This window comes from Jaminaea rosea (assembly GCF_003144245.1).
Source record: "Jaminaea rosea strain MCA 5214 unplaced genomic scaffold BDZ90scaffold_4, whole genome shotgun sequence".
Classification (NCBI taxonomy): domain Eukaryota; kingdom Fungi; phylum Basidiomycota; class Exobasidiomycetes; order Microstromatales; genus Jaminaea; species Jaminaea rosea.
In genome coordinates, this window is record NW_020289978.1 from 109,935 (window position 1) to 129,839 (window position 19,905).

Sequence of the window (19,905 nt, forward strand, 5' to 3'; positions counted from 1 at the left end):
GCCGCCCTGGAAGGCGACGCGGCGGAAGCGCTTGCGTGCAAGCAATTGACTGATGGGCGAGCGAGCATGTATTTCCCCCTCGCTCCTCATCCTCACAGGCGCTCGGCGCTGCGGCCATTCCCCATGGCATGACCACGCGAGTGAGTGAGCATTTCCGCGTTTGCAGCTGACCGACGACAAAGGCTTCCTGCGCAGCCATCTCGCAGCGCCCATCAAGGCAAGCCGCGCCGCGCGACGCCTGCGTCGACCAAATGCGCGTGTCAAGACGCGGATCGCGAGGCTCAAAACTCCCCACAAACACCGCAACATGCTCCTCAATTCCACGAGAAAGCCGCAAAAGCTGTTTCTTTGTCGCTGTGCAAGCCCCAGGTCAAGTTGATGCTTCATCGTCGCATCAGAGCCCACTCTCCCTGCGGAGCTTTTTGCGGAGATTGTAATGGCGATGCCAATGTCTCAATGAGAACGCACTGCACGCACGACGTCCAGTCTAGCCCAGTCTCGCCAGCTGCAGCCGCAGATTGCCGCGTCAGGTGCTTGTAAACTTTACGCCGGGCAACAAGGGTGTCAAAGCGCGACAAAAGTGCTCCAATTGAGCTGAGACTGCGTCTACGAAACGCTGTCGTGACGAGGGGTGACCACCTCTGGTCATGCGGGTCTATTCAAGCACAGCATGAAGTAGACGAAAGAGTCTGATTGCGATGATGGTGGCTGCAGGCGTCGAGTGACAATGGTGATGATATCGAGTGACTACCAGCAGCCAGACACGAGTTGCCCTCGTACGTGAAGTAAGTGCGCCGCGGAGCGGTAATGAGGTGTTGATGACGCCGGCGGCAGAGAGGCCCATGGCTACGCAGCGCTCATCTATTTCTGCTGGCGCGCAGATCGGCTGCGACCTGCTTTCGAGCGTATCAGTGGCTCAAGCAAGCCTGCGCTGACGAGCTGCGGTGCGAATGGGACATCAATGCTGAGAAGTGTGTGCTGTGCATGCACTGACACCTTCGGACGTGACGTTGCCGTACGGGCGTCATGCGATAGGAGTGCCCAAAGTAGCTGTACTGTCGAGTGCTGTGATTGGCTCTGCGCAGCGTGTGGCCTGGCTGTTGCGCTCGAGCCACGACGAATGCCGCCTGACTTGAGCCTAATAGTGCTGTGGTGCAATGAGCGAGGATGACAGACGCTCTAAAGAGGGGACAATAGTCTCTTGCATTCCTGCCATCGGGGGTGCGAAAAGCCAAAGGGCTCCAGATAGTGTGGTCAATGTCATGCTATGGCCGCCTCCTCGCAGGCGATGATGCGAGTCACCCCAAGAAGCCGTAAGCGGCAAGCGCAGCGATGAGTGATCGAGCGCGCTCTGCTGACGGCTGAAGGAGAGGCACGCCGGCGCCGTACCTACGGCAGCTAGCCTGCAACTACTCACAGCTGTCTGCTCTGACGTGCATGCTTCAATGACTGTATGCGCTGGCTTGTGAGCTCTGCGGCATTCGCGCTACGGCGTGTCGAAGGCGGCAACGATGGGACGGTGACAGACTGGCTCGCGGTGGAATCACGATGGCAAAGGGGACTCTCGCGGCGTTGAGAGTGTTGGTGAGGCAAGAGCGAAGGGAAGAGAGGGATAAGAAGGACACATGGTTGGAAGGAGACGAGCTGCATGACGAAGCTCTGGCCGCTATCTTTCGCCGTCCTGGTAAGCCATTCAAGAGCGGTTGCTCAGGCACGCCTCGTCGACGGTGCAGGGCTTTACTTTCGTCCCTCACGAGTCGGCGCACCGTCCGCTCCTCTTTCCGTCGATGCCCCACGGAAAGGGCGAGTGAGCGACTCGCGCTCGGCCCGAAGCCGGTTCTTCTCTTCTCGTCCTTACCACCATCACGCCGCACACCGCCTGTTCTTGAAGTGTGGGCGCCGCCATGTCGCACCTATACCCTCACCTGCGCATTCACCAAGTCTTTGGCGCTAACACGGATGTGGGCAAGACGATCTTCACGACGGCGCTTTGCTTAGCCAGCTCTGTCTTGCCGTTGCCCTCGACCTCCTCTTCACACGATGACGATGTGCGGTCTGCCATCGCTGGCAGCTCTCGCGGCGAGAGCGTCCACTACCTCAAGCCAGTCTCCACAGGCCCAATGACCGATTCAGACGACGGGTGAGTGGGTGCGAGCGCTGAGTGAGTCTTCCCTTCTCACTTTGACATGGCCTCGCGCGCAGACACATTGCCCGCTACGCCAATCCTTCCTCGCAGCATACGCTGCTGCGCTTCTCCAACGCAGTGTCTCCTCACCTGGCCGCACGACTTGGCCCTCCATCAGCTTCGCCACTCGCGGATCTCTCACGTCTGCCCACCGATGCCGAGCTCGTCCGCTCCATCGGCCACTGGATCGATTCAAAAGCCTCAACCTCATCATCGCGCGGCGTCGCATACATCGAGACGGCGGGCGGACCGCACTCTCCCAGCCCCTCAGGCAAGTCACAGGTCCATTTGTTACGTCCACTACGCTTACCGACCATCTTGGTGGGCGATTCACAACTGGGAGGCATCTCAACGACGAGGTCAGCGTACGAGAGCCTCGTCGCTGCCGGATACGATGTCGAGGCCATTCTTCTCTTCTCTCAGGGCGCAGAGGACAAGTGGGGAAATGCAGACTACCTCTCGCAGTGGGGAGAGGAGGTTGGTGTGCCCGTTTGGGGACTTCGAGGCGCTTCACAAGCAGGTCCGCCGGCGTGGGCTCGGTCCCAGCAGGAAGAAGAGCAAAACATGCGCAACTTCTACCGCCACCTCGTCTACGGCAAGGGCAGGTTGACGGAGGGAGGCGCAGAGCCATCATCGGGCGTCGTAGACGTTGTCAAGGACCTTCGCAGCCGCCACCAGTCACGCATCACGGAGCTGGGCACATTCGCCAGAAGGACAATGGACAGCTGCTGGTGGCCCACAACACAGCATTCACTCGCCAAGTCAGAAGCAGATGTGACGGTCATAGATTCGGCGCATGGCGACTTCTTCTCGACATTTAAGCAGCAACAGGGCGACGACGCAGCGAGCACCTCACTTCTCGCCCCGATGCTTGACGGCTCTGCATCGTGGTGGACTCAATGCCTTGGCCACTCACATCCGCGCCTAGCTCAAGTTGCAGCTCAAGCAGCGGGCAGATACGGGCACGTCCTCTTTCCCATGGCAGCCAATGAGCCTGCTCTCAAGCTCGCAGAGGGCTTGCTTGGTCGCCTGCCAGAACAGCAGCAACCAGCGGGGGAAACACACGCAGCATTCCCCTCGCCAGGCTTTGGCTGGGCGGACCGAGTTTTCTACTCAGACGACGGCTCGACAGGCATGGAGGTCGCGCTGAAGATGGCAATGGCAGCAGCACGCACGAGGTACGCGCCAGCCGCGCTCACACCTGCCTCTACGCAGCGAGCAGCAGCAGGGCGAGAAGCTGGCAGCATAGCGGGTCGACCAGAGAGAGAGTGGAAGGTGCTTGGTCTCAAGGGCAGCTACCATGGCGACACAATCGGAGCCATGGACGCCAGCGAACCGAGCGTCTACTCCAACATGGTGCATTGGTACCGCGGACGAGGAGAGTGGATCGAGCCACCGCAAGTCTCCGTCGTGAATGGTGTCCCGACGGTCAAGGTGCCTGGCGGAGATGCTGGGCTCGAGTGGGACAAGGCGGATGGCAGTCACTCATACTCATCGCTACAAGCCGTCTACGACGTGCCATCGCGCCTCTCGTCCGACCCTCTGGCCAAGACGTACCGTGCCACGATCTCAGCATGGCTCGACCGCGTCGTTCGACTCGAGGGAAATCGCTTCGGAGCCCTACTGATGGAGCCACTCGTCTTGGGCGCTGCAGGCATGATCTTCGTCGACCCGCTCTTCCAACGTGTCCTCGTGGACGTCGTCAGGGAGAGCGAGTCGCTTTTCGCCCTATCGGATGCCCCTCTGCGCGATGCGACGGCCGCGACGAGTGCTCCGCGTGGTGACGGTGAATGGAAAGGCCTGCCCGTCGTCTTCGATGAGTAAGTGTCATTGAGACTGAGCTCCCTTGCGCAAACGATATTAACACCCTTCCCTCCCTCAGGGTATTTGCTGGACTCTACCGACTCGGGCCCTTGTCCCCTTCGCTCTCAGTCCTCGGCGTCAAGCCGGACATCTCTTGCCTAGCCAAGATCCTCACGGGCGGTCTCGTACCCATGGCAGTGACGCTCGCATCTCGCTCCATCTATGAGACCTTCCTCTCTGCCCGTGGCAAGAAGGAAGAAGCCCTTCTGCACGGCCACAGCTACACGGCTCACGCGATTGGTTGCGAGGTGGCGCGGGAGACTTTGCGTATCTTGGGAAGCGTGGAACAAGAAAGTCAGCGAGGACAGGGCGGCGGCTCAGCTGCGTCGATTTGGCGACAGAGCAAGGCGCAGTGGGCCAATGACGCCAGCGTCTTCTCGCCCGGACGCCCTGAGAGCCAGTCTTCCCCATCCATCTGGTCCCTGTGGTCGCCTCAGTACGTCGCCGACCTTTCACGCTCATCGCCTCGTGTCGAGCACACAATGACGCTAGGCTCAGTCCTCGTCGTCAAGTTGCGCAATGCAGAGGGCGAGGGCGGCTATGGTAGTACCGCAGCGCAAGACGTCGTGAAGCGACTGCGCACCGGTCTTGCGAGGCAGATGGGCCATCCCAGCCAGCCAAAGAGCGATCCCGGCAAGGACGATTCGGTCCTGTCCTTCAATGTGCACGCTCGACCCCTCGGCGACATACTGTACATCATGTGCTCGCTCGATACCAGTGACGAGGTGAGGCAGGCGGTGCAGGACGTGTTGCGTCGCGAGCTTGCGGCCTGAACAGTCAGTCTGTTGTTCGCGCCAATGGAGAAAAAATGCATTTCGAAAAGGGTGTGTGAAAGTGTGCAGAGAGAAACAAGGCAGTCGCGAATGTAGATGCTGGTGTGGCGCTGGATGGATGAACTGGCTGGATAAAGTGGGTGTAAGGACGCGAGATGCTGAATGATGCGATGCTGAAGCGTAATAGGCTAAAGGCTGTCACCTCTGAAAGTGGTGAGCTAGGTCGAAGGGATTCGTCAAAGGACGCTGCTGCTGCTGCTGCTGCTCCCCCTCCTCCTCGTTGCTGTCGTAGTCTTCGTCGACGTTGACGGTTCGTGGGTGTACGCAGCGTACTTGCGTCCCGGCTGCGCCTCCGTAGAGACGCTCATCATCGTCATCGGGCTCGTGACGGTCATAGCAGTGACCTTCATCGTCTTCATCGTCGTCGCTCCAACCGACACGGTCAAGTTGTGCAAGAAGACGATGGTTCTGCTGGCCGTCTCCTTGCTCAAGACGCGGTCGAGGCAGACCACGAGCTCCGCCTCCGTACTGCCCATCGTCCTCATCATCTCCTTCGGCCTCGTAGCCTCCCATGGCCGCAGAGCGAGTGCGCTTGAGCGTCATCGACTGAGAAGCCAACATGCCTGTCGCAGCACGTTGGTCCTGACGTCGTTGAAGCTCGGCAGCGAAGAGGTTGCCACCGAAACGCGCGAGTGAAGACGAGCTGCGATTATGAGCGTGTTGGCGCTGTCGCAGCTCAATTGCTGCCTGTTGCCGCCTCTGCTCAGCGGCGTCACGCGCCTCAGCCTCTCGCTGCTGTTGAGCCCTGGCCCTCTGCCTCCTTCTCCTCTCCTCGGCAGCGTGAGCTTCAGGGAAGAGCAACTTGGGCTCAAAGCGATAGGGTGCTCGTGAGGATCCATCTCGTCGACGGAGGTCGTCATCATCTTCTTCGAGGTCTGAAGGGGCGTCGGCGTACACGATGCGCTGTCCTCGAAAGACGTAGGTGATGAGCCCCCTACGGTGTGCCCTTGCTGCGTCTTCACCTCGAGTGCCATCGCCTGCACGCCCGACGAAGCCTGCTTGATTGCGCGAGCGTGGGCCATGGTCTCCTCCGAGGAAAGGATTGTTGGGCGTGTCCCGAATGGGGACCCGGTTCCAGACGACGCCTGGTGATGCTGAGGACGAGGATGAAGGCGAGGCTGACGGGGATGCTGATGAGGAGAGATTGCGCTTGCGACTCGAATGAGCCCGACGACGGTGCGTTGACGAGGGACGATGCTGCTCCTGGTCGCTCTCATCGTCCGAGCTGAGCCATTCGCTGGCTCGCTGTTGACCACGTCTATGTTCCTCTTCTGCCTGAAGATAGTCTTCATCTAGGCGGCGTGTAGCTGCTCTTCGCCTCAGAATTGGAGCATTTACATTGCTCTGCGATGCGCAGCTACGTTGTGCCTGGCTGCTGCTTCCGTCGCTGCTTTCCTGCTCGCTTTCGTCTACATCGAGTCCTGTTAGTGCGTCTCGCGCGACCAGCCGGTTGATGTCGTACTCGTGAAAGTGCTTGCTCCGTCCAGAATCAGGTGGAGTAGGCTCCGGGGGCTGTAATTGCTGGCGGTGTGAATCGTATGGGTCAACAGCATGACTTGTCGAAGGCGGGTAAGGCTGAGGATGACTGCTCATCGGGAAGTCGGCGTGAGGAGGCTGCGTAGGAGGCGGTCCGCAATAGCGGTAGAGAGCCGGAGGCGAGTCGATGTGTCGAGAGACAGTGACGGACTCGTGAGCGCGCTTTGCGAATGACTCGGAGTAAGCCATTGTCGAGGTGCGCTTGTTGGTTTATGCTGCAATGGTTGGTCGCGTGATCATGCGGGCGTGCGGGATCAAATGATGGTGATGAGGAAGGAGCTTGGCGCTCAGCGTCAGGCCTTTCCGGTCGAGATGCTGCTCAGAGTAGCGATGATGTGCGTGAAGAATGAATGGGGATAGGCAAGGCAGCATACACCTCCTTCTCTTGGCCTTTGGATGATGTGGTTGACTTGCCAGGTTGGGACCGGCACAGATTCGCTCTCTCTGCCTTTCTTGGCCTCAACGCGTCTCTCCAAATGGCCGCGACTGAGGCGAGGCGTCGCTCCACCGGAACGGGCGGGCTGGCCGTTCGTTGTTAGGCGGAACGGCGAGGCGCCGCCTTGACCAACTCAACGACGACGACGGGATTAGGAATGAATTAATCAGGCGGCGGACTGGCCATGGAGCAGGCACAGGCAACTTCACGACGTCCAATCAACTGACTGACCGGCATCATGGTCAGGTGGAATCCATGGGGAGGCGACGGTCAAGCATCGACATCAAAGGCCAGTCAAGAGCAACCAAATCAGGCCAGCTCAACACTCGCCAAACCACCAACTTCGCCATCAGATGATCCTCTCCCATCTTCTGTCATGCAAGCATCACCATTCAGCGCCACCACCACAGCCTCTTTCCTTGCCACCCTCTCACCCACAATTCCCTTTGCTTCCTTCTCACTCGGCTTCTTCTCGGGTCTCATCACACAGTCCAATCGAGCAGGCCTCGTCTTTATGGCAGAGAATGCTCATCGTAGGCCAGATACGGTTCAGGGATGGTATTTCTACAACAAGACAAAGGTGAGTTTCAAGGTCATCGTCTTTCAGGGAGACTGCCATCGATGTGCTCATCATGTCGAAATGGCCTTGACTCCGAACGCAGAACTACCGTGTCCTCCTCGCAGGCCTCAAGGGCGGCTTTGCCCTGGGCACTCGCCTCGCTGCATGGACGACGCTTTTCGTACTCCTCGATGGAGGAAGCGCAGCGCTGCGTAACGTCGTGCAACAAGAAGGAAGTGGACCAGTCAATTTGCAGGCGTCAGCAGAGGGTTCATCACGCTTTGCAAGTTCGCTCGGCAGGTGGACAGATGGCATCGTGGCAGGACAAGGGACAGCAGTCGTGGCCAGCATCGTTCACAGGCTTCCTCCTGCGAGGCTTCTGGCCCTCGGCACCTTGGCTGGTGGAACCACTGGCGCGTTACAGGATGTCAGGGATCGTTTGAGACCACAAGTGGACGCTGAGGCTCAGTCGTGAAGAAGAGATACCGCCCCGTCACGCGCACGTCATTTGCTGCAATATACATTGATTTGCCATCGTGGCTGGACAGCCTCAGCCCGCTACGCCTTGCTGCCAAAGACGACCTCGCTTTCTCCCACCGGCCTCGGTCTGTACTGGATCGGTGTCAGCGATGTAGTCGCCCTACGGTCTTCTCCAATCGACCAGATATCCCTTGTCCCCACGCCTTCTTCTGCTGCTCCCTCGGCCGCCAATGACCCACCAAAGATGTGATCCAACGTGGCGCTTGGCAGCTCCTCCCGTGAAAGCCCCGTCGTTGTCGCTTGCGCCTCTGCTGAAGATGATGCTGATGATGCTGCTGCCGCTGCTGCTTTGGCCGGGTTGGCGAGCATGACCCTCCTCATGGCGTCTTCTGCTGCACGGAATTCGGCCATACGAATCTGACTGCCCCATCCTTCTCCCACACGCCTCGTCCCCACGTATACACCCACGCCAAAGACGGCTGCATTGCTCAATCGGCCCGTCTCGGCGATGAGTCTACTCGTGGGCGTCGGCAGGCCATGCTTTGCGCAAAGGAGCGAGAGGGAGCGCTTTGGGTTGGAGAACTTGAGCAGAGGGGCGAGTAGGGACGACGAAGCTGCCGGGCTTGGTGAAAGGGACGTCGCGGGCGGGGCATTGGGCGGGGGAAGAGGGATGCGGCTGAGGAGGTGGGCCGACACAAAGGATCGTACCGCAGCCATGCCCTGCGAAGAGAGCAAAGGATAGAGAGGCGTGTCAGCTTGCGCTCGCAAGCTCCAGACTCTGCTTGTCACTTGGAGCTCACCTTGACCTGGAAAATGATAGCCACGACTGCCCTCATTGCATTGGCAAGGACTTCTCGACTGTGAATCTTTCTTGGCCTGACACCAGCCACCTTTGACTCTACCATTGCCTCGCGATCCCACCTCACCACCCCCTTGGCTCCCAATCCCATCTCTGCAGCTACATCGGCCAGTGTCTGGGGTCCCACGAGGGCGCTGAGTGCTGCCTTGAGTACGCGATTGGGCAGATTTGGATAGCTGAGGTGCAGGTTTTCTGAGGCGAGGATGCCCAGCAACGAGTTGCCCAACGTGGCCAGCTCGGCCTGTGTCTGTGGCTGACCGGCCTCTTGTTGATCTCTGCTGGCCTGAAGACGTGCGTGCAGCGAGAAGCCGAGCTCTCCCTTTGGACGTCGCAGAGCTTCATCGCGCTGAGCCGTCCACGAAGGGTGAGTCAGGGCAATGGCGAGCTGCTTGAGCACCTGCGCGTCGTTCGCCGGCAGGCCCAATCGAGCGACGATGGCATGAAGCTGCGATGATGGCGGAGAGAGGAGAGAGGCGTAGAGGACTGGGTGGCTTCGTGCGATTGGAGGCAACGCAGCTGCTGGTCGATTGGCCTCGGCGGCGGCGGCAAAGGAAGACGAGGAAGATGCTGATGCTGATGATGCTGCGGAGCTTGACGCCATGCGACAAAGCGACAGTCGCGACAATGGTATGACTGTACCTCTGCGTGAGGTGATCATCGTCGCCGCCCGGGTCGTCATGATTGATAGGTGATGGTAATGGTGATGGTGACGACGTCGTCTTCTGTCTGTCTTCTGCCTCTCACTCACTCGAACGAGAAAAGTCGGGCCGTCTCGCAGCGACTGTCTCGCGTTGGACAACGAACCACGTGGCGTACCTGGTCGCCAAGTAGGGCCGCTTGGACCACCTTGGTACCTCCAGCATCCTTCCTTCCACCGCATCCTCCGCTGCTAATGGCGCCCTCTGCTGCTGCCTCGACATCAACACACGCACCAGCAGCAGTACCAGATGACCTGTCCGTGCTCCTCGTGACGGCAGGCTATGATCATACCATCCGATTCTGGGAAGCGTGGTCCGGCATCTGCTCGCGAACCATTCAACATCCCGATTCACAAGTAAACCGTCTCGCCATCAGTCCAGATAAGAGATGGCTCGCATCATGTGGGGTGGGAGTCGTCAGACTATACGATTGCAGAAGTGCGCTGGCTGGTAATCAGGCCGCGAGCATTCAGGCGGGCGGCCAAGGAGGAGGGCAGGGAGCGGCAGGTGGGCCGGCAGGCCAAGGATCGGGAGCCCCTGGCGTGACTCAGCCAGTCGCAACATTCGAGGGACATAATGGCAATGTCACTTGCGTAGCTTGGCATTGCGAGTCCAAATGGCTCGTGTCCGGCGGAGAAGACGGTACTCTGCGGATCTGGGACACTCGTGAGTAGGCAAGGGGAGGGTCTGGCTGTATGCGCTTCAATTGACCTTCCCTTGATGCCCCTTCCCTCCCACTTCTAGGCTTCCCTCGTCCTCAACGCCTGTACGACCATCGCTCGCCCGTCAATGACGTCGTCGTACACCCGAATCAAGGCGAGCTCGTCAGCTGCGATCAAGCCGGATCAGTCAAAGTCTGGGATCTGGGCGAGAATGGCTGCAGCCATGAGCTCGTACCAGAAGAGGAAGTCGGCATCCGCAGCGTCAGCGTAGCAAGCGACGGCTCATGTCTAGTAGCAGGCAACAACAGGGGTAACGTCTACGTGTGGAGGATACAGAGCGGCATGTATCCGAGTCAGAGCGAGACGAGCGCAGCAGGCAAGGGCAACGGACAAGATCTGGCGGCAAAGCAACAGCAACAGCAGCAGCGCAGACAAGCAGGTGAAGAGGGAGATGGTCAGGACGATGATAATGTCGACGCGTCGGCGAGGGAGAGGGCAGCTGCTGTGGCTAATGGCGGTGGAGGTGACTTTACGGACTTGCAGCCGGTGACGAAGTTTCGTGCTCACGACAAGTACCTGATTCGATGTGAGCTCGCTGCCTCCTTTCCCTCTTCTCCAGAGCTCATCAAGCTTACTCCGCCTTCCTCTCTCTCTCCGCTAGGCATCCTCTCCCCCGACGTTCGACACCTAGCAACCACTTCAGCTGACTCGACGGTCAAGATCTGGAGCACGTCGCGGTATAGCTTCTCCCTCTCCAAGACGCTCCTTGGCCACCAACGCTGGGTATGGGATGCAGCATTCAGCGCAGACTCGGCCTACCTGGTAACGGCGAGCTCAGATCATGTCGCGCGACTGTGGGAGCTCAGCAGTGGGGAGACGGTCAGAAGCTACAATGGGCATAACAAGGCCGTCGTCTGTTGCGCATTAAATGACAGTGCGGGAGGAGGGGGAGGGGGAGCACCAGCAGCTGCGACAGGGACTCAGGGACAGGCAGGCATGCCTTCATGAGCGGGGTCGCAGGGCCCAAATCACACGGTTGCAACGTCACTCCTTGCGCTCGCTACTCGCTGTGATGATATCGATTCGCGTGTGTATTGAGATGGAGATTGAGAACAATCGAGACGAGACGAGACGAGACGAGAAGATCGAGCTCGAAATCGGCGCACATGATGCGGCAAGCTCGAGGATGCTGGAAACACAAGAAGATGCCAATCCGTCCGCCTCCTGCTGGATCGGCAAGGAACCGACATCAATGCCTGTTACGCTCGGCCCCTCCCCCACTCGGTGCTGCGCCCGCCGCTGCGCCTTCGCCGTTCGCAGTCGCAGACGCAGACGCGCCTCCTCCCCATGCTACTTTCCTCGTCTTACCAGGAGCGGCGCCAGGAATCTGACGAGCAACGACGGGCGGGGGCGATGCCGGTGCCTCAGCTTGGCGCTCTTTCTTCGATGGCTTGGGTGACGAGAAAGAGCTGCCGTTGACTCGCGGGGCAGAGGCATTGAGGTCACGGGCCGAGGAGGAGGCCGAGCGACTGTGACTGCGACCATTGGCACCACCCGCTGGCACTCGCCTGTTCTGCTGCTGCTGCTGCTGCTGCTGCTGAGATGTTCCAGCCGCCTTGACGTTCTGCGGCTTGGGAAGCGCGTCCTCTCTCTGGTAGAAGAGGAGGTAGGCGAGACCGTCGTGACCAACGAAGCTCGAGAGGTTCTGCCCTGCCCTCCGGCCCACATGCTCTGGCGCCACAGTGTGGAAGATCGTATCATCAAAGTGCACCCAGCTGCTGCCGTCTTGTCTGAGCACATCGACAGTGTAATGCCCTCCGGTAGCATAGCGACCGTGATGGTAGACAACGCCGAAGAGGCGGTACGTGACTGCGCCCTCTGCACGCTTCACCGGGCTAACCATCTCGCCACCCACCTTCAGCACGTCGCTGTATCCGACCTCTTTACAGTTCTTCTGCACACCGCCAGCCGCCTCATCATAGAAGAAGCGCTTGAGGTGCAGCACAAGGACGGGCGGGAGGTGCTCGATGAAGACCTGCTTCGTCGCATCGACTGGGCCACCGCGCGCTGGCGAGAAAACGCCAGGAATCGTCTCAGGGACTGTCAGGTTGAGAAGGGCATCTTCCACCGTCTGTACTGAAGACGGCTGGATGTCGAGCTGCAGTGGCTGGTAGGGCTCGAGAGTCACGCTGTCTTTTGCGCCGGGCGTGCGGAGCACCGAACGCAGCTTTCCGCCAAAGATGCGAGTGATGGGCGAGCTCTCCCCTGCCGTCGAGGCAGTACGAGTGAACGCCGTCTTGCCCTTCTGCCCCACCTCGAGCCATCCCTCCTCCGAAGGACTCATCGGCCGTGCCACCTCGCGACTCTCCTCCTCGGCATCACCCGCCTCTCCTTCGCCGTCGACGCTGCCATCAGCAGTTCCACCAGAGGGTGCTGTACCGTTTTGTCCACGCACTTGCTTGCTGGAGCTCGCCTTGGTCGACGCCAAACGAGCGTTGCTCTTGCGAATGGCGGCGAGAAGCTCTTCGTGGAGCGTGTCGAGAAAGAAGCCGAGAAACTCTTCGGCGTCCTCCTGGTGGCCACGGCGCATGAGATCGAAGCGCTTGTTGAGCCTCATTGCCTCATAGACGAACTCGGGCACGAATGGCTCAGAGTGTGCGGCAGTGGGAGTAAAGCCGTTGGGTGCGCCGGTCTCGTGATGAGAGCGACTGCTGCTGCCATTACCTCCATTGGCCAGATGAAACTCGCGCAAGAATTGGACGACGCTCTCCATGAGCGGGGTCGTATTGGCAAAGTCGGCGCTGAGCTCTGCCCCTACAGTGCTGAAAAGGTTGTAGAAGGGCGCGCAAAACACGAGGACTTGCAGAATGGCGTTGGCAAAGCAGAAGTTTCCCGTGTTTATGAGGCCACGCGGCGTAGTAAGAGGCGCAGCGAAACGCTTGTGCGAGTCGGAGAGGATTGCCTCGAGGCTTGGACGATGCTTTGATGCCCAAGGGGAAGGGCGTGGGGCTACGGTTGCCTGTGCTGGCTTGATTGGGCTGGTAGCGCTGGAAGATGCTACGCTGGCCTCAGAAGCTGGCGCTGTCGTAGCTCCTGGCGTTGAGGGTACGTAAGACGCTGTTGTGAAGCTGGTAGCATCCTTATTGGCAATACCTGTCCAAGAGCGAGGCTGCGACCAGGCGGGAACAGTAGGCTTCTTTTGAGCGGCTGTGGCCGTTGGAGTAGCCGTCTGAGCTGTGGGCGTGGTGGCGTCAGGGGCCGCAGCGGACGCTGATAGCGAGCTGTCCGATTTGAGAGAGGGTGAGAGGGGTGTCTGAGATTGTGAGAGGGTAGTTGCTGGTGTATTGGTGGCAATGGAAGACGGCGTGAGGGATGACATTGATGTGGAAGGAGAGTACGAGCCATCGATTCGTGCTGATGATGATAATGATGCGGGCGGCGCAGTCGTGACCCTTGTCCTCCGCCGTCTTGCCTGTTCGCATGACTTCCAATGCGAGTGTTCGAGATAGATGACTTTGAGGTCTGGACTTGAACGATGAGACAATGTGACGGCGGGCACCGTCGCTGGTGGAGGTGGTGAAGGAGCGACGACGAGGTGTACGTCCAGCATGTTGGCTACGGGCACCAGATGAGGGGACTGACGAGACGACAAACTTTCTGTTCTTGGCGTGCTACGTCTTCGCCCAGCTGAGATCGACGAATGTGACGATGGTGATGACGAGGGAGGTCTTCTTGTACGATGGAGAGATGAAGATGAGGTGGCAATGGGTTCAAATGTGAAGCCAGCTCCACCTTCTTGATCATCGTCGTCTACGGTATGAAGAGGCCTTTGAGGCGTGAGAGAGACTTGAGCTGCTAGTCGTGGTGCTGAGTGTGGTATTGTGACGGGATGGTGACGAGAGGACGAAGCATATGCTGATGGACCGTCATCATTCGGCGATGCCATGATGCGGCAAATTGCTGAGTGATAGCGTGGAATACGATCAAGACTTGCGTTCTGAGGTGCCTAGCTACAGGTCAATGTGAAAGATGATGACGATCAAGTGCGCTGAATGGTTGTGCGCCGTCGACGTTGGTCGTCGTACGATTTTGATTGATGAGCAAGAGGGAGGAGCAAACCAAAAGGATCGACTTGACTTGAATTTGGTCGTGTCTGCCTGCCATCGTCGCCTGACGTCGGTGGTGCCGGTCCAGTCAGTCGACGAGGGCCCGCCAGTCCGCCTCGCGCGCAGCCTCACATCGTCGTCTGGCCATTCCGGCATTTCTCCAAGATCGCATTTCCACTTGGCTCGGACGCAAGGGCCACGGACGACGACGACAAGGCACCACCAGGGGCAACGCAACGAGACGAGGCAACTCATCTTGTCACCATCACCGCACCCTAGACATCGCCCATGAAGCATCAGAGGTGCTTCATCGCTACCTGTCTTCCTCGCTACCCGCCTGGCATCGACATCTGAGAACGACAATGACACCTTGAGCCGCGCCCCCCGTATCGACGACTTTTCGCATCTTGGCCGGTCCCAATCAACGACTTGTTCCTCCTAGACTCTTCATCAACCCACACATCAACATGACGCTGCCAGCGATGGTATCGTCGACATCGACGTCGACGTCGTCGTCGTCATCGTCACCGGCACGAGGAGGCAAACAGGATGCGGCGCTGCCATCACTCGAGGGCGGCCTCGAGTCACTGAACCTAGCGTCCACTTCGTCCCCTTCCCTTCCTCCTCAAAACGGCAACGGCATTGGCAATAGTGACAGCGACGAGACACTCGATGAGACCCTCATCGATGCGCTCAGGTCATCACGAGATCGTCTCTTTATTCTACGCCAAGAGCAGGACATCAACGACTTCGTGGCAGACACGAGCAGGTCGGAGATGCTCTTGCCTCTGATGAATTCATATCAACGGCTCCTCGTTCATCGCTGCGCCGATCATTTCCGTCTGGCTCACCACATCGACTTGGAGACGAAAGCAGTCAAGCTCGTCAGAGTGCCAGAGACGAGGCTTCCAAGGCGTCGCATGATCCAAGTTTTCAACTCGATCAATAATACCTTGCGTCCAGCCGATATCTCGCCGTTTGCCCTTTTGTCAACGAGGCCAGATACAGCTGCCTCGAGCTCACGAGCATCGCCTCTGGCCGCCAAAGCAACAGCTGCCATTCCGACTGTCAAAGAAGCGCCTGCTGCTACTGCGCCAGCAGCCACGCCGGCTCCTCCCGCTGGCTTTCGCATTATGAGGCGAGATCCCTCCCTCGGATCCTCGTCTGCCCTGGCTGCCAATGCCGCCGACTCTCCATCATCTTCGAACTCCAGCGCAGTCGGCAAGAAGAGTAGGAAGGACATGACAATCGAGGAAAGAGAGGTGGCTTACCGAGAAGCTCGTGAGCGCATCTTTGGTGCTGCCTCGGAGAACGCAGAGACCTCTGCTGCTGGCCCTGCGAATAACAAGGCACAGACGCCAAGTAGCGTCACGGCAGCGAGCGTCTCGAAGCCGGATGTGGACCCTCTTGATGATCCTAGGAGCGCTGTCAGGCCAGTTGGCTACGAACCATACACGACTCCGGGTGCCCCTCAGCAGTGGGCCACTGCGCCGCCAGGCATGTCTCTCGAGCAGCAGCAGCAGCAAGCGGCTTGGTATCATTGGTGGTTCCAGCAACAACAGCTTCAGCAGCAACAACAGCTCGCAGCAGCTCAACCGTACGCCTACCTCTCGCAACAAGCAATGTGGCCAGCTGTCGCACCACCCCCACCCTTTGGCTATCCGCCGCACTTGATGCCGCCGCCCTTCTATCCCTGGCAGTACACGACGACTGCACCATCCCCCACGACAGCCGGGCCTTCGTACCCAACGCCTGCGTCCGTGTCAGGTAGCAGTGCTCTATCAGCGTACAATCTTGACGCCTTCTCCCCCTTCCCACCGACGCCGTCCAACTTGTCCAGCAGTGGTACCGGAAGCGTAGGCCTTCCCAGCCCGGCGCCGAGCGTAGTCAGCTCGACATCGGCCAGCGCATCATCGCGCGATGGCGAGGGGACCAGAAGAGCCACAGCATGGCAGCGTCAACAGCAACAGCAGCATAATGGCGCTTATGCCGGGGCTGGAGATGGGGCTTCTTTGAACGTAGGTGCAGCCGACTACCCGATGGCGCATCGAGGCGTCCCTCCGCCGCCTCCATCCGCCTTCATGCCACCTTTTGCGGGAGCAGCACCGTACGACCCGCTTGCTCGCTCGGCATCATCGAGCCCCATTTCGTCGCTTTCAGCGCGTTCCGAGTCTGGGCGCGGAGCAGCAGGTTCGAATGGTGCAAACGGCAGTGCGAGGCGAAACCTGGCATCTTCGTCTTCGGGCAGGCTCAATGTGGGTGAACGCACGCTCTTCGATCCTCGCGCAGGCGCCGCGTCGTCATCCTCATCGCCGGCGATGTCCGGCTCCATTGGCCTTGCCCCGCACGAGAGCGGGACCGTGCGAGCTTCAGGACGTCTACGTGACGTGCACGCCACGGCCACGGCGCCCACAATGAGGCTCGGGGCGATGGTCCCTGCCGGCTCGGCGTCAGCAGCGGGAGCGAGTGCTACCGCATCGAGCAGTCAGCCAAAGCCGGCCCCCATCATGGCAGGTCTCCCGCCGAGGCCAGACTGGGTGATGCCGCCTTCGCAGCAAGCAATCGCAACGCAACGAGCTTCCACCTCGATTGCAGCTCCTCAGCGAGCGGATGTAGGAGAGGCCTCCTCCTCATCTCCCCTCGCGACACCCTTCGATCACCAGCAGCAGCAAAGCGTCTGCGGCGTCTCAACCCCACGCAGCACCTACAGCAGTGCCGCTCGCCCCACGACTCCCTCGTCCTTTGCAGCTGCCGTAGCCGACATGACCCAGAACACTGGCGCAACACGCCGTCTACGCAGACACAGCGCAGGCAGCGTGAATAGCGCGAGTACGACGACGAATCGCAGCGAGGGCGTCGGAGGGGGCAAGAGTGATATTGGGATTGCAGATGGAGAAGATGAGGAGGAAGTGGCGGACGCAGATACGGATGACGGGCGGAGCAGGAGCAGTGATGGGAGTAGCAGCTTGGGGCCTAGTGCTAGTGCGAGCAATGTTGGTGGGGATGATGATGAAGATTATGAGGATGGCGACCGAACGAGGGGAGAAATTTGAGAGCGCCGCAAGGCAGAGGTGGCGAGAAGCGGTTGCGACACCCGGTCCATTTCTAGAAAGCATCGAATTCACTCAATCATCATTCGGGACGCACGTCTTTGCACTGTCCTGGTGCAAGTATGGATATCTGAACGTCCCTTGACTGCCGTCACACGCGCGACCACCTGCTTGACTTTTGCATCAAAGTCACTGAGCTTGCTCTGCTGCGAGTCACCCCCTGACTTGCTCGTCAGCTGGCGATGAACAGCTTCAATGACGCGTCGAGTCTCCTTGCGCGTCCAAACGAGATTATACACCGTGGCGAAGCTCCAATCCTCGTCTTTACCGCGTGAAGGCGGGAGCAGGAGAGGGACGTAGATGTAAATGAGACGAGGTGGCAAGGCGGGCGACGACGGGGAGGTGTGATTCGCGTAGCCGTCGAGAACGACGCAGGGCGTATTTGCCGGCCATTGATCAAGAGCTGACGCCTGCTTGCTGGCCTGGGCCTCAATGTGCCGCATTGTGTCGAGGAAGTAGCTCAGCTCGACACCTTCACTCTCGTGGTCAGACGCTCCGGCGTCGTGCCTTTCGTCGCTCCCCGTCTTCGCGCGAAACCATCTGGCAAGCCCTGTACTCCCCCCTTGCTCCTCTTCGGGTCCCATGAAGAAGCGCAGACCTCGATCTTGCGCAAAGTCTTGGACGCGCTGCAAGCTCTTCCACGATCCGACATCGCTCGAAGCATCAAAGCCGATGAATATGTCGACTGAGCGACATGACGAGCCTTGCTGCTGGTAGAAGACGTGGGCTGGCAAATTGTTGGAGATGCCTGCATCCATGAGCTTGAGCTTGCGGGTCACGTCTGGCTGGTCGACAAGGGAAGAGTGGGTCTCGTTGCCTGTGCAGCGATGCATCCCGTAGAATGGATTCCACTCAGCGCTGCTCCGTATCGGGTTGCCCCACCTACGGCGCCATCGACGCATGAGCAGAAAATCATTCAGCTTGCGCAACGCCCAGCTAGCCAACGTATGGGAGGGCAAAGTGCCCAGCAGAGCGGTGATGTACCCTGTCAGAGGGCCGGCCGGCGCTGATGTGCAGTGTCCTACGAGCAAGCTGAGTGATGGCTCTCCTGTCGAGGCTAGGGAGCGGCCCGCGTTGAACGGACGGCCAAATGACCAGGTTGGGATGAATGCGCCTCTGCCTGCATCGCCCGATTCATCGCCGGGCAGTCGGCGGTGTACGTCGCTGGAGCCTATCTCGAGCGGTGTCGCCTCCCACCAATGCACCTTGCTTTTGATCACTTTGCTCGAGATCGGGAGCGATGTGGAGCTGCGAGGACTGACAGGCAGCACCGCCATCTCCTCCTCTACACCTTTTGCTACGCTGGCTGCGGTCAAGACAGGTAGAGGAGCCCTGCCTTCTGCCATACCGTAACGCTGATACAGCTTTGACCAGGCCATAGACTCTCGGCTCAGTCCGACCATAGACTGCGGCGTGACTCCTTCCTCATTAGGAGGCGCGTTGCCCATCTCGTTGCCTCTAGGCAGCAGAAGGAAACTCGTCGTGAGCGTAGCATAAAGGTCCATGACGCCCCCACCTCGCGCTCCCTCGGCCATCTTGCGCAGTAGCGGTCCAAGGAGAAAGTAGCTGCCCCTCCTCGACCGTGCGACCCTATCGAAGGCCTGCAGCGACATCGGGTGTGTCTCCTCCGACGCCAGCGCCACGTAATGTCGGAGCAGCTCAGATGTCGAAAGGTTTGCGTGAGTATAGAGAGAGGCCAGTGTCCAGCATGAGCCTGAGACGCCTGAGGTATAGCTGATTAGTGGCCAGAGAGAGTGGAGCGAGGCGCCCTGCAGGTGGTGCAGGAAGGCTGCGTAGGAGACCATTGCTCGAAAGCCGCCGCCCGAGCCTCCTACGGCGATGACTGGCGTGGATGAGGCGCTGATAGACTCTGGTGACGCTTGAAGGTATGATGAAAGAGCCGGCGCGACCTGACTTAGTCGAGCAGCCAAGAAGGTAGCTTCTGGTGAAGCGTCAAAGCCTGAAGTCCTAGGTTGTAGAGAGGGTCACGCGGATCAGCCAAGGCCTGTCGCCCTCAACGCTCGAGATACACACCTGACCATCGCCTCTTTGCCAATCTCTGGATACCTCAGCGTGTCTGTACCAGATCGAGCGACGAGACCGCGCACGCCGGCTAGATCCTTCATTCGGTGACGCCACCTTCTCAGAGTGCTCGGCGGGTCGGTCGATGCCCTCACTACGGAGGCTTCCACGACCCGTCTCGGCCTCTCTTTTGCACCCTTTTGCCATCGTATCTGCTCTGCCACTTCCTCTGCCGCAGCTTCAACTGTCCGAGAGACGGGCCTCGCAACGACGAGGGACACGAGCGAGGTCAGGACATAGAGCTTGAGGTGCAGGTAGAGAGGAGAGCGATACCGAAGGAGGCGGACCCATGTCGAGTGGAAGGGATTTTGAGCAGCACGATGGGGTGGCCGCCCTTGCGCAGAGCCTCGGGACATGGGGAAAGCGGCCGATCAGGGCGGCGTGGTGTTGCTCATCTTGGTGCGTTGTGGGGGTTGGCTTCTCTGGGAGGGAAATCAAGAGCGGGCGGCATTTGGATTTCACGCGTCCTTCTCAAAGCGCACGGGCCCTCGATTCA

The 19,905-nt window shown here is 59.5% G+C and overlaps 9 protein-coding genes across 9 annotated transcripts; 4 read left to right on the forward strand and 5 right to left on the reverse strand.

Moving 5' to 3' along the window:
* Positions 1 to 1,409: 1,409 nt before the first annotated feature.
* BDZ90DRAFT_231283 (hypothetical protein) lies at positions 1,410 to 1,670 on the reverse strand. The gene has a single exon (XM_025505797.1). It carries the CDS (start codon positions 1,648 to 1,650, stop codon positions 1,414 to 1,416), a length of 237 nt encoding a protein of 78 aa, XP_025362901.1. The 5' UTR covers positions 1,651 to 1,670; the 3' UTR covers positions 1,410 to 1,413.
* Positions 1,671 to 1,858: 188 nt separating this feature from the next.
* BDZ90DRAFT_264264 (PLP-dependent transferase) lies at positions 1,859 to 5,011 on the forward strand. Its single transcript, XM_025508630.1, has 3 exons — positions 1,859 to 2,140; positions 2,203 to 4,005; positions 4,068 to 5,011. Exons 1-3 carry the CDS (start codon positions 1,905 to 1,907, stop codon positions 4,819 to 4,821), a joined length of 2,793 nt encoding a protein of 930 aa, XP_025362902.1. The 5' UTR covers positions 1,859 to 1,904; the 3' UTR covers positions 4,822 to 5,011.
* BDZ90DRAFT_231285 (hypothetical protein) lies at positions 4,835 to 6,834 on the reverse strand. Its single transcript, XM_025505798.1, has one exon. The coding sequence runs from the start codon at positions 6,604 to 6,606 to the stop codon at positions 5,020 to 5,022; it is 1,587 nt and encodes a 528-aa protein (XP_025362903.1). The 5' UTR covers positions 6,607 to 6,834; the 3' UTR covers positions 4,835 to 5,019.
* A 175-nt stretch (positions 6,835 to 7,009) lies between these two features.
* BDZ90DRAFT_231286 (hypothetical protein) lies at positions 7,010 to 8,002 on the forward strand. The gene is made up of 2 exons (XM_025505799.1): positions 7,010 to 7,433; positions 7,516 to 8,002. Exons 1-2 carry the CDS (start codon positions 7,092 to 7,094, stop codon positions 7,885 to 7,887), a joined length of 714 nt encoding a protein of 237 aa, XP_025362904.1. The 5' UTR covers positions 7,010 to 7,091; the 3' UTR covers positions 7,888 to 8,002.
* BDZ90DRAFT_231288 (ribonuclease III) lies at positions 7,919 to 9,457 on the reverse strand. The gene is made up of 2 exons (XM_025505800.1): positions 8,693 to 9,457; positions 7,919 to 8,612 (listed from the first exon to the last, which is right to left on the reverse strand). Exons 1-2 carry the CDS (start codon positions 9,350 to 9,352, stop codon positions 7,971 to 7,973), a joined length of 1,302 nt encoding a protein of 433 aa, XP_025362905.1. The 5' UTR covers positions 9,353 to 9,457; the 3' UTR covers positions 7,919 to 7,970.
* A 158-nt stretch (positions 9,458 to 9,615) lies between these two features.
* BDZ90DRAFT_250720 (WD40 repeat-like protein) lies at positions 9,616 to 11,119 on the forward strand (the record flags this gene model as incomplete). Its single annotated transcript, XM_025507705.1, has 3 exons — positions 9,616 to 10,115; positions 10,194 to 10,697; positions 10,773 to 11,119. Exons 1-3 carry the CDS (start codon positions 9,644 to 9,646, stop codon positions 11,117 to 11,119), a joined length of 1,323 nt encoding a protein of 440 aa, XP_025362906.1. The 5' UTR covers positions 9,616 to 9,643.
* A 640-nt stretch (positions 11,120 to 11,759) lies between these two features.
* BDZ90DRAFT_206812 (cysteine proteinase) lies at positions 11,760 to 13,295 on the reverse strand (the record flags this gene model as incomplete). The annotated part of the gene is made up of 1 exon (XM_025503971.1): positions 11,760 to 13,295. A coding segment is annotated over one exon (1,536 nt), but the record flags the coding sequence as incomplete, so codon positions are not given.
* A 1,080-nt stretch (positions 13,296 to 14,375) lies between these two features.
* BDZ90DRAFT_231290 (hypothetical protein) lies at positions 14,376 to 17,385 on the forward strand. The gene has a single exon (XM_025505801.1). The coding sequence runs from the start codon at positions 14,685 to 14,687 to the stop codon at positions 17,268 to 17,270; it is 2,586 nt and encodes an 861-aa protein (XP_025362908.1). The 5' UTR covers positions 14,376 to 14,684; the 3' UTR covers positions 17,271 to 17,385.
* On the reverse strand, positions 17,016 to 19,828 carry BDZ90DRAFT_231291 (FabD/lysophospholipase-like protein; the record flags this gene model as incomplete). Its single annotated transcript, XM_025505802.1, has 2 exons — positions 19,362 to 19,828; positions 17,016 to 19,295 (listed from the first exon to the last, which is right to left on the reverse strand). Coding segments are annotated over exons 1-2 (2,357 nt in total), but the record flags the coding sequence as incomplete, so codon positions are not given.
* Between the last annotated feature and the right edge of the window lie 77 nt (positions 19,829 to 19,905).

Coding starts and splice junctions, on each gene's coding strand:
- BDZ90DRAFT_231283 (XM_025505797.1), bottom strand. CDS start 1,650: ATGCAGCTCGTCTCCTTCCAACCATGTGTCCTTCTTATCCCTCTCTTC.
- BDZ90DRAFT_264264 (XM_025508630.1), top strand. CDS start 1,905: ATGTCGCACCTATACCCTCACCTGCGCATTCACCAAGTCTTTGGCGCT. Junction 2,141..2,202: donor ATGACCGATTCAGACGACGG/GTGAGTGGGTGC, acceptor CCTCGCGCGCAG/ACACATTGCCCGCTACGCCA. Junction 4,006..4,067: donor CTGCCCGTCGTCTTCGATGA/GTAAGTGTCATT, acceptor TCCCTCCCTCAG/GGTATTTGCTGGACTCTACC.
- BDZ90DRAFT_231285 (XM_025505798.1), bottom strand. CDS start 6,606: ATGGCTTACTCCGAGTCATTCGCAAAGCGCGCTCACGAGTCCGTCACT.
- BDZ90DRAFT_231286 (XM_025505799.1), top strand. CDS start 7,092: ATGGTCAGGTGGAATCCATGGGGAGGCGACGGTCAAGCATCGACATCA. Junction 7,434..7,515: donor ATTTCTACAACAAGACAAAG/GTGAGTTTCAAG, acceptor CTCCGAACGCAG/AACTACCGTGTCCTCCTCGC.
- BDZ90DRAFT_231288 (XM_025505800.1), bottom strand. CDS start 9,352: ATGGCGTCAAGCTCCGCAGCATCATCAGCATCAGCATCTTCCTCGTCT. Junction 8,613..8,692: donor CTATCATTTTCCAGGTCAAG/GTGAGCTCCAAG, acceptor CTCTCTTCGCAG/GGCATGGCTGCGGTACGATC.
- BDZ90DRAFT_231290 (XM_025505801.1), top strand. CDS start 14,685: ATGACGCTGCCAGCGATGGTATCGTCGACATCGACGTCGACGTCGTCG.